A 13,853-nucleotide genomic window follows, 5' to 3' on the forward strand; every position below is an offset into this window, starting at 1 on the left:
ATTCCCACATAGGAATGGCAGGAGCTGTCGGAGGCATTTCTCCATGTGAGCAGGGCTTTGCATCTTTGATCCAGACTTCATCCCCAGGGGATGTGAGGAAGGAGTTGACCATTGAAACCCTCTGGTGCAGGCAGTTCAGCCACTGCCTTGGTTGGGGCTGGCTGCTCAGCAAGGCTGGTGTCTTCCTTCAGGACCAGCTGAAGCCTGCAGAACTATGGACACAGCTCCAGTAAGCTCACCTCCCAAGCCGCTGCTCTAATAATCCTCTTTGCTCAGTCTTAGTGACTAAAGTGAACCACAGCCAAGAAAAAAAACCAGAAAGATTACCCTCCAGCACCTGCTCGCACTGAAAAGATTATCACAGCAGGTGACACTGGATGATGTCCTTTGCGTGTCTCCATCAAAGCATCCTGAGCCACCTCCTTAGCAACCCACCAGAAGACATCTCTCTCTTTCTGCATGCCCCTTGCCCAGGTAATTTCAGCTCAGCACCCGGAGGCTCTGAGCAGATGGAGGGCAGTCCACAAGTGTCAGTACTTGCACATCTCCAGCATACGTGGCTGCTCTCCAAATAGCATTGTTTCTTGATTGTCCAAGGGGGAGGAGGAGTGGGCAGTATGGGTTGGATGATGCGGAGCTCAGAAGATAGACAACAGCTCCAAAACACTTCAAAACAAATTGTTTTTCCTGCTCATTGTTCCTTGTACTTTTCCTGTGTAAGTACAGGATCTGCCTCACCTCACAACATATAAAGGCTCTGTTTTGCTGCATTTACATCCACGATCAATAGTAACTGATGCAAGAGGATGATATTTTACTGGAGAATGAAAATGTTTCTTTCCAGAAAAAGAGATCTTCCTCACAGCTGTTTACACAGGAAAGCAGGAAAAGTAGAGAAGGTCCAGAGAAATTCTGGAGAGACTTAGAACTTTCGTGGAAAGCTCAGCAACAGAAATGCAACCCTCTCATAGATGGAGATCTTCTGTTTGACCTCACTTTCTGGACATGAAATCTCTCCCACTCTTCCCATTCTTTCCGTCTTTCCTTTGGCATCACCTTGAATATCAAGCTTAGTTCAATGGCCAAAAATTTGCCTCCGAGTGTTGTAGCAGTGCCATGAGGGCCTGTTCTGTGACTAGCTGCAAAGCTTCAGAAGCAGCCTTTGTAAGAAGGATGCTCTGGAGTGAGGGAGGTGGCCGTCATCTTAATACTGAGGAGCATGATTTAAGAGGGGAGGTTTGAGCGTATAAGTCACGTGTGCCACTGGGGCTCTAGGGACAGGTTTTCTGTCTTCAGCCACTGCACAGATGTGCAATTTCCTGTAGCAGTGTTAATGAAGTACTGCCATGCCTCAGGCTGTGACCGAGCACATGTGTTCCAGTTGTGTTAGCAGAAGGCCAAGTGCCCTGGGCCCCTTCAAGCAGGGGTGGCAACTGTCTTTTAGTCTTCTGCGGTGCAGAAAAATGCTGTAACTGCCCCAAAATTTCCATGGCATGAGCTAACTCCTCTCTTGAGTTCTTCTCATGAGCATTCTCCCATTGCTTAAGCAGAGATTTGGTGAACAAATTACTGCAGTCACAAATGGTTTTTCTATAATGGAACGTGGCATTAAACTAAACACCGGAGATGAAGACAAACAAAACAAAAAAATCTGGGAATAATCCCTAACTTGCAGTGAATTTTGCAAAACATTGTTGAAATTAGGTTTTACTGGAACAAAAATGTATTTATCACATCTGTCAACACTGGAAAATTATGTTTAAATTAGGACTTTATTTTAAACCCCGAAGATGACCCAGAAGTGATATAATATTTATAAATAGCTTAACATACACAGTATAAAAATACATTTAGCCTCATACTATTGAGTCAATATTGAGTCAACAATATTCTTGCCATTGTCAGATACAAGGGGAAATTAGTTTTACCTTCCTTGCCAACAAAACAGAGAAAAAAAATTAAAACTATGGAGAGGAGAGCAACAGCAGCCCACAGGACAGATCGTGTTGTGAAAAGGGGCACGAGAAAGCAGTGCCCACTAGAACGGGCCACCCTGATGCTGAAGGTTGTGTAGAAGCAAGCCAGCACCAAAGCTTCTGAGACCTGCCACTGTGCACCAGCTTTGAAGCTACAGTCTGCTCAGATGCTGATCCCTGCCCTGAGCCAGCCTGCTGGGATGCACTGTGGATGGGTGGCTCTTTTCAATGTCTTCACTCTGTTGTTCTTGGCCATGGCTTTGACTGGAATGCAGACTGCGGGCAAATTTTTGTGCCAGCTCAACTTCAAAGTAAGAAATGCTCTGTGAGTGCAATACAACACACTATGCAGGTTCCTCTGACAAGCCTGAGTAACGCAGTGTGTAAATTCAGCCTAACACCATCCACTCTGCTGTCTTATATGGCCAGGAACACCCATGGGGCCACCAGCACCGACATCATCCCCAAGTACTTGCTCAGCCCTCATTGTGCATCCTGGAGGCTCAGGCACTGAGCTCAGCTACTGAGTGGTACCAGGATGTTTCGGGGTGTGAAGATCTTAAGCATCCCACCTGCTGGCTCCATCAGGATATATGTTGGGGATGGAAGCAGTGGGCAGCAGTGGAGCATCATGGATGCATCTGGATGGGATGCTGGCTGGCTGCACACAGAGCTATCGCTGGAGTAGCAAGGAGCCAAGCAGAAGATCATGAATAATGCTGTGAATCCATTCAAAGAGAAGAGACGGTGGGAGGACATTGGTAGCAGGAGGCTCTCAGTGGCCGGGAGCCATGTGGTGACATGGGGAGATAAGGCTCATGATGGATGGACCTCAGAAGGTTTGAAGGCTTTTGTTCTTCTTGGGTAAGCAGTCAAATATTCACACAGATAAGCTTCAGAAATGCATCTGATCAGAAACTCTTTGTATGTAAAAATGCAGGGCTGGAAATAGCACAAGATATTTCCTCTGGCACTTCATCGTTCAAGGGCTTTCCTTCACCAGCACCAGCATGCTCGGACCCAGCCATGCAAGTAACTGCGGGTCAGAGCACAGTGTGCTTGGGCACTCTGTGCTTTGTCATTGTGGCCCAGGGCTGCAGGAAGCTCTGAAGGGACCAGTAGGTATCCTGAAACTTTAAACTGCAGTGCTTGAGAGGAACGCTTTTGGAGAGTGCATCATTTCCTTGGAAATTAATTATAACATGCTCTACCCCCGCGAGTTTCCTTGTACCATAAGTTGTTTAAACAGTTTCTCATTACACATTTCCCATTCAGATGAAAAACAAACCAGAAGGCCTGAGGCATCAAGACGGATGGGAAAATGGAAATCCTGCTCTGAGCATTGGAGCAGGCACGGAGCAGCTCCCAACTTGGGACCCAGGAAGGTTTGGGGTAGGTAGGGGTAGGTAGGAGCAGTGAGGCTTGTGTCTCCATAGAAAGTTTTTGGGTGACCTAAATGCATTTTGAGTTCACCGTTAACCAACCAGTCAGTTATGTGGGGATCCTGTTGGAGCATGCCTAGTCTTGGGATGCTGCAAGGAGGACCAGATCCCAGCCCCAACGGTAGTGCAGCAGAGGACTTTCAGGGAGACCTTCACTCATCTGTGCTCAGGGCTCATAGCTTCCCTGTGTTCCTCCCCAAGCTTCCTGGGTTGCTATTTATATCTTTTCCCTAATGAGTCCCCCATCCTCCCCCAAGTGTTAACTTCTTCCTTGCTAAGCAGTGCTTGCAGTTTACATTAGAAAGTTGTTTATGTTATATAGTTTTGTGATAGTTTCCTCCTACACCCCCCTCCCTTCCTTCCCCAATAAAATCAAAACGGCATGCTTGGCAAGGCCCATGAATAAAGGTGGGGGGCTGAAAACCCAAACACTTTTTGGTGAACCCAGTAGGAAATAACGTCTCTCCTGAGGGACACTAAAGACTGAGCTCATAATAGTAGGAAATAAGTGTCCACCCTAAGCGACGAATTGCCTACTTACAGCTACCTAGTGTAAAATACAGATGTCATGCAGCAAGCCATGAGCCCTCATGGGATGTAGAGGTGTCTTCCTCACTAGTTGGAATGGATGGTAGCAAACCCATTTGTGTGCAAGGCTCTGTGTACTAAAAGTTGTATCAGATTTGCAGGGAAATGAGAGAAAAATTAAAAGGCAACAGTGTTTTGAACTCACCTAAATGGGTGAACAGCAGCAGAAGGCAATACAAACCCATTATCCTGACTGCTCCCTGCAGATGAAAAACATGCACACAAAATCCTATTCATTATTCTCTTTCTTATTTAATGCTAAGTAAGTCATTGAACTTTACTACTTGATCTATCCATTTTCTTTAATAGTAGTGCTGCAGGAAATCTTTTGCTCCTCAAAGGGGGTTTCAAGTTCCTGACTGATATCATACAAAAAATACTTGGAATGCATGAGTAAAAAATAACTGCGTTTCAAAGGGAGGTTGAGCCACGCCAATAATGATAATTTTTCTCTTCTGAGATGCAGCACCAAAGAGTGGAGGTCAGAAGGAATTCAGAGCGCCACTGTTCTCCTTCCAGGGACTTTATCTGGAGACAGGCGCAGTGACAGACCCCGCATTATCTGCTCCTGGTGTTAATGGCATGCATTTGACAACCTCAACAGTTTAATTTATAAAGTGTCTCATAACATAAAGGCAAAGAAATCCATACCATGCAAAAGTGTGAGCACATTCAGTGCAATTAAAAAGTATCTCATCAATGCCCAGCATGCTCTGCAATGTTACCTTCTTTATTATGGTGATACACAGATGTTCCTAAAAGGCACCTGAGATGTTCTAGAGTGATGAAAGCATTATATAATGAGATATATTAATGGAAACAATCCAGCCGTGACATCATTCCAGGCTTTTTTTTAATCATTGCATTCCTTGCTCCTGCATGAGTGGAGTGCACAGAAATAAAAGCAGTGACGTTTCTTCCACCAGAAGACATGCATAATGTGAATTGCTCAAAGTCACTAACAGGGCCCATCAGTGTCAGAACACTGTGCAAACAGAGCTGCTCCTCCTGGGGAATTATTTATCTGCTGGCTGTGGTTTGGTGCCATGCCACCCCCTCGCAACTGTGGACAAGCTTAGTTCCCAACTACTGCTGCCACCAGCTACCTGAGCTGCACTTCCAACCCCCTTGGTCCAAGGCACTGCCAAGGGCTGATGAGTCAGTCTCATGATCTTCCCTTGGATGTAACTACACCCTGAGAAGGCAAAATAACAGTTCAAAGGGTACTTGTATGGATCTCAGCTTCTGCAGCATCACCAGACACAAAGCTTGTGATCTCATCCAATAGATCGACATCAGGGCTGCAAACAAAACAGATTGTCTCAGCCTTGTCACTCTGCACCTTCCCATTTCCCTCGGGCCATTATCCGTGTTCTTGCAATCCATGCAGACCAGCTGAAATAAACCTTTCCTGGAAGGCCTTGTTCTCCCCCCAGTGAGCCTGATGCTTGTGTGTCTCCAGAGGCTCTGCCAGCAGGGACATGCCATAGGGTTGGATTGGCACTGAAAACTGCAGATGTGCTCACCCAGCTCCCAGCTTGCTGGCAACCAACCAGCAGCAAAAAAGAAACAAAAGCTCTCGTGTGGATGCTCTTGGGATGATATGAAGCGCTGTTACAATACCTGTTGTTATTGGCAATTACTGCATCTGCAGCTGTCTTACTCTGAATATTATGTTAAAGTTCCAAAAAGCCTGAATATTTTATGCAATCCTATTGGTCTCTGTTGGTGCTGAGAACACTTTAATGCACTTTATTATCCTACCTCTTGTAAGCTACAGAGTGCTGCTATCAATCCTCCTGTTTGTGGTGACCATGGAAAAGAGTGAGGAGTGGCTGCAAGTGGACCTTGGTGTGGCCATCTTAGATCCATGTGCTGCAGCCACCATCCTGGAGCCAGGTGGGCTGCCTGTCCTGTCCAACACCCGCTGTAAGGCTGGTCAGTGCCCTGTGTCAGCGTTTCTGGCTGCCCAGTTGGGTTACACATGATGTTCTAGCTTGGGCTGTAATCAGGTCTCCCTGCTACCCAGTTGTGAGGGCACTGCCTGCCAGGGAACTCATCCTATGTTACTTTCAGTGGCGTAAGCGAGCTAATTGAGGCTTTATTTGAAGGCTCCCAAGCGAGTAGTTAGGGGAAGAGCAGACAAACATCACATCCCTCCTTGAAAGCTGGGCTCAGAGAGCAACCGGGACACTAAACAATGGTAGCTTTGTGGACGTCTCCCAATTTACCTGCTCCTGTCCAAGAGGAAGCACCCCTCCCTCCCCAGCACAATGGTTGGTTTGGTAATCCTGAGCAGGGGCGTAGGTTGGCACAGGTCTTTGTGTCACCGCGCTCGCCTTCCTGGAGTGGGATTGGGGAAGAAGCGTCCAAGTTCCCACCTCCACCATGGGTAGAGCACCCCACTGAATGTAGCAGTGAGGGGAACTTGGAGGGAACAGCAGCCTCAAGCCCTCAGGCTGCATGGAGGAGACCAGCATGGAGCAGCATGGCATTGGAGAGGCACTGAGGAACTTCCAGGCAGAAAGTTGTTCTCTACTCCCTAAGAAAGTGTGCCGGAGGCTTCTCTGAATCTCTTGCTCTTAAGAAGTCCGGAAATTTTGACCACAAAGTACTTAAAAGTTTTTACCACATTGCAAATTGTTTGTCAAGAGCTGCTCTGTTACGCCAGAAATATTTTATTGAAACCAGAGGGTATTCTGAAATCCCACCTGAAGGAAACAACTGCCAGCCCCTTAAGGGGAGCTGCAGCATTCGCCATGGCCTTTAAAAATGGATTTTTTCTGGCTGCAATATTTATCCAACCAGCAGCTGCTGAGATTTTGAGCCCCATAGTGCCTCTTTGCTGTATTCCCTTAAATATACCTTTCACAGCTCTGTGCCAATGAGTTTAGGACCAATTATCAAAATCATTTTGGTGAGAAGTCTGAATAGCATGGCTTTGAGAGAGACATGAGGCAAGGTACATCATTGCCTGGAGGTGAAGAAGAGTGGCTGATGGCTGGAGCACAGAACCAGGAGAAAATCCCCATTTAATCTCATTAAGGGTAACAGGATTTGGCGCGTTACACAGGATCAGAGAGGAAAGGCACACCACCATGCCCACAACACACCACTGCCTTCAGCAGCGGCAGAATCCAGGGTACACACTTCTGCTTTCCCTTTCAGGTTACTGACCTCGAGGTCAGCGTATTTTCTATTTGTTTGGTGTGTTTGCAGCTGGCACTAACAGCATTGAGCACGGTGCCCATCAGGACGGGGCACAGCTCCTGTCTGGGCAGAGCCCTGCTGGGCGCCAAGGCAAAGCGAGCAGCCAGCAACATGAAGGAGCGTGCAGCCAGCTGCCAGCAAGACAAGATGGCGGTGGGCAGGGGAGGGAACGCATGCCTGCTGCAAGCTGAGGCCTGTTTACCGTTAATGAGTCCGAACTCTCTTGTTTACTGTCCCTTGTTGGGACCACAGATGAGGCATGAGGCCAGGCCGGGGAGGACTCTGGGTCACAAAGCTCGGCGTGCGGCGATGGCCTCGGCAGGAGGGCAGCTGCTGGGGGAGATGCAGCCTCCACAGGTTTGACAGGCATGTCTGCTGGGTGCTGCTCAAAAAGTGTCAAAATCGTTTAGGAGTGCCTGGGGCACGTGTCAGCTGCCAGGCAGCAGGTGGCACCTCTTAGATCATGTTTCTGCAGCGTGTCAGCCTGATGTCCCCCTATCAGAAGTTGTGAGACTTTCCCAGAGGAAGGCAGCACCTCCAGTATGGTTCCAAAGCCCCCAGTTTTGCCATTTGCAAACAGGTTTGCTTGCCATCACCACCTCTCTCATCCTTTTCCCATCCTGTGGCTTTTCCCAGCCCAGTCTGCCAGCCCCTGGCGAGGGCGAACCGCCTGCTGCGGCCGTTCCTACCAAGTGGGCAGGCAAACAAAAAGCGTATTGATTCCTTCCGTGAGCCCATGATTACAAATAGTGTTGATCTTACATTACGTGCGGCTGTTTACCCGGAGAGGAGGACTCCTTGCTTCCTCCCCGGGCGTTGAGGAATTTGGCAAGCTGTGAAAGCGAGTCAGTGGTGCATAGGGGAATGCTCCTCGGGGAGAGCGTGCTGAGCGCGATCCCAGGAGATCGCATTAGCGCTCCTGACACGATCAAACAGAAAGTTCCAGCTGAACAAAGGGTTTTGAGGACTCAGGCTGAAATATTAGGAAGGTGTGTGCGTCTCGGTGAATTTGCTTCACTTCCCTCGTTGATGGGGCTGTAGCAGAACTATTTTTAGGTATAATCCTTCAAACAGAACATGACTTCTCCTTTCTGATTAGCACAAAGCTGGCTGCTAGTCAAAGGATAATTATTTCCCAACACATCACCTAACACACACCGACAAACAAAACACTTATTATTCAGCTATCCAGCGTTAACTGTTGGTTAGCGGTTAACATTTTCTTGACAGCTTTGAATGGGACTAATTGCTCCAGCTTCATTAACAGAGGTCATTTACTGCTGGAAACAATACTTTTGTGGAGATAGTCTCTCCAAAAAGATTAGATTATCAGGTCAAATTCTGCTGCCAGTGGCAGTGATGCCTGACCGCATTTGGCCTCAAGAAAGCCTACTCCTTTAGTTCATAGCTGCACAATTTCCAGCCCTGCAATTGATATATTACATAAAGGAAGTTAAGTGCACTCCTCTAGACAGGAAATTACAATAAACGAGGAAAGCGCGCGGCACAAGGAAGGTTTGCAAAATAGCCATTTAAAAGTTATTAATAAAAGTCAACTTCAGATAGGGTTTAGCAAAGAAAAAAATAACAAGCTGCTGAAAAAGTTGTCCCTTTACTTGAAAACACATGCTTACTCAGAAGGGAAAGCAGCTGCTCACAGAAGCAGCAGAGCGTGCTGCATCACCAGCCAACGGCTGATGCTGTCAAATCCTGTATGTACTGTGGGTGCTGCTCAGATCATAATTTTAAGCCACATTTTTTGGGCACTGTTTCATTGGTTCGTCAGTTATTGCTTGGTGTGAATCTACAATCAGTTGACGAATGGAGTCAGTTTTGAAGTGCAGTGAGTTTTCAAGCAGCACTTCAGTACATTCAGACTTTGGAAACATCCATCTCCACTCTTCCTCAATTCCCTGCAGACAGCCAGAAGTAAAACCGGGCTTCCTACCTGACATTCCCACCCAGGCACCTGGAGAGCTGCAGGCTGCTGCTCCATCCTGCTGCGCAAATGCTGCCAGAAAGCCACCGGCACCTTTGAGGATCCAGCCCTGACATGCACACGTCTCAGGCACTCACAACAAATGATTTGGGCCCTGATAGACACCTGCTGCCTTCCCAGCAGGGATTTGTTTTGCCTTTCCCCATTCCTTGCAGCCCCGTGCTCTTGGTGGTGACTTTTCCGCACACATACACGTGCAGCCATGTGCTGCCACCTGTACTTTCTGACACACAGCTCCAATTGTTAATCCACATCTGGCTTTCTTCAAAAAACCCAACACACTGAGCTTTTGACTCATTTTCTCCAGATCATTTCAGGAATCCTGTTAGTCTTTGTGGGCTTGCTCCTTCTCCAGCCATGAAGCACAGCCTGTCCCAAGCACAGTCCATGTCCTGGGGTCAACAACAGCTTCCCATGCTCATGCACATGGCCAGACAAGCATCCCTCTGTGCTTACAGGGTCACCGTGCCACCCCTTTGGTACCCCCTCATGACAGACCCCCATCTGCTACCAGTTGAGTCCTCTTCACTGGCTATTACCACTCCAGCTTGCAGGCTCCAGGCTTTCCCAGCGGGTCCTTGACTGGCCAGACCTCATTGGGAACACCTCCTGACCGCTGTGCTCATGCAGTTGGTCCTACTGTGGTCAACGGGCACCACTCACCCTGCCTTTATCCTCCTTACTGCTGTGATGCTCTCCCAAGGGATGACCCAACACAGCTATTCAGCAGGATGAGCTGAGTAAGCTCTGGCCCTGAATTTCCCACCTACAGACCCCTCTGACCCAAAACACTCATTGCTTGCTGAAGTCTGAGTACATATGTGCTGGGGCCAGATCCTGCCCTGTCAAACCCAGTGATGGGGTTAGAGGGTTAGTGCTGCCATGCCCTCCCATCACATCCTGCCCCATCCTATTCCATCTCCAATGCAAGCAGCCACCACTTTTCTATGCCACTGTCCCCTGCACTTGCAGCGCCCTGCTGATTTTGCTGGAATCACAGACAGAACCAGGGCTGCAGGGTGAAAAACCAACATACCTTGTGGTAGCAGAGCAGAACTTGCCCAGCACCTGACCTGCCACTGCAGTGTCTTAAAGACCCTTCCCCACTGTTAGCAAGGGAGAAACCACTAACTGCAGCTCACAGTCAGACTCCAGCTAAATCAGCTCGAAAGGATTATTTCTCCCTAGTGCTGCTATTTTGTTCTTGCATTAAATATACAACTTCTTTTTTTTTTTACTCTTCAAAATACATCACTAGAAATTGCTAAAGACAAATTCTTTAACTTAAAAAAACGCAACAAATGATTTCCAAAACAAACTGTTGGCTGCTCTCCTACAGATCTCACCTTGGGAAGCACTCTTCCTAGAAGCTGATTTCTAACTTAACTCTCCTTCAGAGTCTAATAAAGCTAAAAACGGCTTCACTTTCATTCCGCACTGACGTGAGCTGTCCTACGCTGCCTTTTTGCTACTCTGCCTGCAGTAGTGCACTCTGCATTCATTGCAGTAATGAAACATTGATACAGCGTACCTTCACAGAGCACTGAGAGCGGGCAACCTTCTGCACCAACAACCCAGACACACAGCTCCCTTGCTCACAGAGCCCTGAGTGTTGCAGTCCCCTGACTCTCTGCCTCTAACAAAGCATGAATACAACCCCAAAAGGCACGGTTACAGAAAGCGAGCGTCCTCATTATCAGGCTGGAAACACCTTGTTGTTAGCACTGGTTCTAAGGGAAGTCGGCAGACTTTGGTGCAACAGGAACGCAAGCCAGTTGGGTTTCAAACACGGTTTTACAATCCCGCGTCAGGCAAAGCCATTAGATAAGTTCTGTTGGTAATCTGAGCCATCTCTGGGGAAAAACAACACTGCTCTTCCCTTTATAGGCAGGTATTGTTTCGAAACCTATAGAGACACGCTTGCTTGTGCTGCAATGGCATTTATTGCACATCGACTAATTACTTACACAGTAGTAAATTGCACCAGAGTATAAATAGGTTATAAAACACACACAGAGGAGAATGGAAACGACACACAAGTGCTAAAATAACAGCAGATTCACGCGGGCACTTGGAAATAAAAATAATAGAAGTCCCTTCAGATATTTTAATTTATAATACGGATGTATTTACAGTACCTTCATAAAATAATATAAAAAGTCACTCTCTCAATAAACCCATAACAGATCAGACAAAAACAGAGATCACTTTCAGGCTTGGTGTTGTTTAAACCTCCATTTCATTTTTAATTTGTGTGTGTGTGGACATGTGCAAGTAGCATCTTCAAATAACTTTACAATCCTTAATACTGTGCAAAAAACAGCTTTGTCGCCGTTTCCCAAAAATGTGCAGTAAAATCTTGTTGTTGCCAGGATGTTTTTTTCCCTCTCCATCTGTAATTACAACGAACAAGCTGCAGAAGGCTCATTAACTCCCCCCTCTCCCTTTCCCCTAAAATACTCCTAACTGTAGGCAAATATGCTGTTTAATATAAACACGGCCCATTTATTCCCCTGTACAATATGCACAGTTTGAGGTAGAAGTTTCCCAGCCTGACCGCTATTGTCTGGCCAAAGAGATAAGCACAACAACTCACTGGTTGCTGATGCAGAGGGGAAGAAAAAAACAAAACAAAACAAAACAAAAAGCAGAAGAGTTCGGGTTGTTCGGGGTTTGGTTTTTTTCCCTTTAAAAACAGATCTGTGTTCCTCATTCTTAACTTTGTCATCACTTCTGCTCAGCAGAAGAGGGGAGCACAGTGACCACAGGTTTCGGACAGCTCTCGCATTTCGGCAGCTGAAGCGCAGAGCACCTGCAGCTCCAACCTCAGTTGGAGGTCAGCTGCTTTGCCGTGTGCGTGCAGGACCACTGCCAGAGCCCTCGGGGTCACGACTCGGGCTGCTGCTGCCCTAGGGGTGCAGCCCCAGCCACTGCCCAGCCTCATGGAATCATAGCATCACAGGACTGCTCCTGCTGCTCCAGCAGCTACTGGCAGCGTCCAGGGAAAACTCACCCATGCGATGGGACACAGCTAAGCCTCCTTCCGACCCAAATATAACCTGGTTAGCTTTGGGACAGGCTGTTTATTTGCTCCGTTCTCCGCTCAGTGGGCTTCCTGTTTGCTTTAGGTTCAGATGAGGTATGTCGAATACAATTCACCTGCTTTTATTCATCAGTAAACACGGGCTCTCTCCCCGCTCGTCCCTTGCCTGTGTCCCCCAGCCATGTCTGGCCCCACAAACCCACCCCCCTATACCTTGGACTCCGAGTGGGATGTTTTGCTATGTCTCTCCTCCAGGCTGGACTCACTGCCGCCCCGCGTGCCCCCGTTGCAGTCGGACCACGTCCCCCCTGGGCTGTGCTCAGGGGAGCCCAGGGTGCTGATGAAGCCCCCGGGCAGCGGGGCGGGTTGGCCGCCGGCATGCAGCCGCCTGTCGGCTTTGCGGGGAAAGCAGAGCAGCCTCTTGAAGGCCTTACGGAAGTCCGGGCTGCGGCAGTAGATGATGGGGTTGAAAGCAGAGTTGGCGTAGCCCAACCAGTTGAAGAAAACAAAGAGCCAGTCTGGCACCAGGTCTCTGTTGAAGACGTTGACAATGTTCACCAAGAAGAAAGGGAGCCAGCAGAGGGTGAACACCCCCATGATGATACCTAGTGTCTTCAGAGCTTTGTGTTCCCTCATGGCCATGACACGAGACGTCTTCCTCTTGCTGGCGCGGCCGTTACCAAGGATGGGCTGGTGGTGGGGGAGCGGGGGTGGCTGTGGCTGCTCCTGGCTGCCATAGAACCGGCCCTCGCAGCGGTCAATCTTCCTGATCTGCTCCTTGGCCTCCCGGTACACCCGCAGGTACACGAAGATCATGATGAGGAGGGGGATGTAGAAGGAGATGATGGACGAGGCGATGGCGTAAGCCCGATTGGTGACGAAGTCGCAGCAGCCCGGGTCCTGGTAGCACTTGAGCGCCTGAGGGTCCTCGTCCCGCCACCAGTGCATCATGATGGGCAGGAAAGACACCAGGGCGGAGATGGCCCAGACGGTGCAGATGATGCCCTTGGCCCGAGCCCTGGTCATCAGGCTCTGGTAGCGGAAAGGCGAGGTGATGGCCAGGTAGCGGTCGATGGCAATGACGCACAAGGTCTCGATGCTGGCCGTCACGCAGAGCACGTCCAGCGATGTCCAGCACTCACAGAGGAAGGAGCCCCACAGCCAGGTGCCCCGCACCACCAGCGTGGCCCCGAAAGGCACCACCAGCAGCCCCATCACCAGGTCGGCGCAGGCCAGCGAAGTGATGAAGAGGTTGGTGAGCGTCTGCAGCCGCTGCGTGCGCCCGATGGCCGCGATCACCAGCACGTTGCCGGCCACGATGAGCAGCACCACCAGGGCCATCAGCAGGCTCATGCCCGCCTCCCACTGCTGCGACAGCAGCTCGGCGGACACCTGACGGCTCCCGGTCGGCGCCGCCGTCTCCCCGCCACCTCCGGAGCGGTTGTGGGGGCCGCAGTCGGGCGGCAGCCACCCATCGCCCATGGCTGCGGGGCGCTCCGGTCGCGCCGCGCCGCGGGCATGCAGGAAGGCGGCGCCGCCGCCGCTGCCGCCGCCGCCCCGGAACCGTCAGGGCCCCGCGCCGCGCCGCCGGCCCA

At 49.4% G+C, this 13,853-nt stretch overlaps 1 protein-coding gene across 1 annotated transcript; it reads right to left on the bottom strand.

The window, feature by feature from the left end:
* Positions 1-11,139: 11,139 nt before the first annotated feature.
* Positions 11,140-13,740, bottom strand: ADRB1 (adrenoceptor beta 1). Its single transcript, XM_042818410.1, has 2 exons — positions 12,472-13,740; positions 11,140-11,608 (listed from the first exon to the last, which is right to left on the bottom strand). Exons 1-2 carry the CDS (start codon positions 13,738-13,740, stop codon positions 11,426-11,428), a joined length of 1,452 nt encoding a protein of 483 aa, XP_042674344.1. The 3' UTR covers positions 11,140-11,425.
* Positions 13,741-13,853: the final 113 nt, after the last annotated feature.

This window comes from Centrocercus urophasianus, unplaced genomic scaffold, assembly GCF_019232065.1.
Source record: "Centrocercus urophasianus isolate 14NV4802_14NV808 unplaced genomic scaffold, USGS_Curo_1.0 seq_17, whole genome shotgun sequence".
Classification (NCBI taxonomy): Eukaryota; Metazoa; Chordata; class Aves; order Galliformes; family Phasianidae; genus Centrocercus; species Centrocercus urophasianus.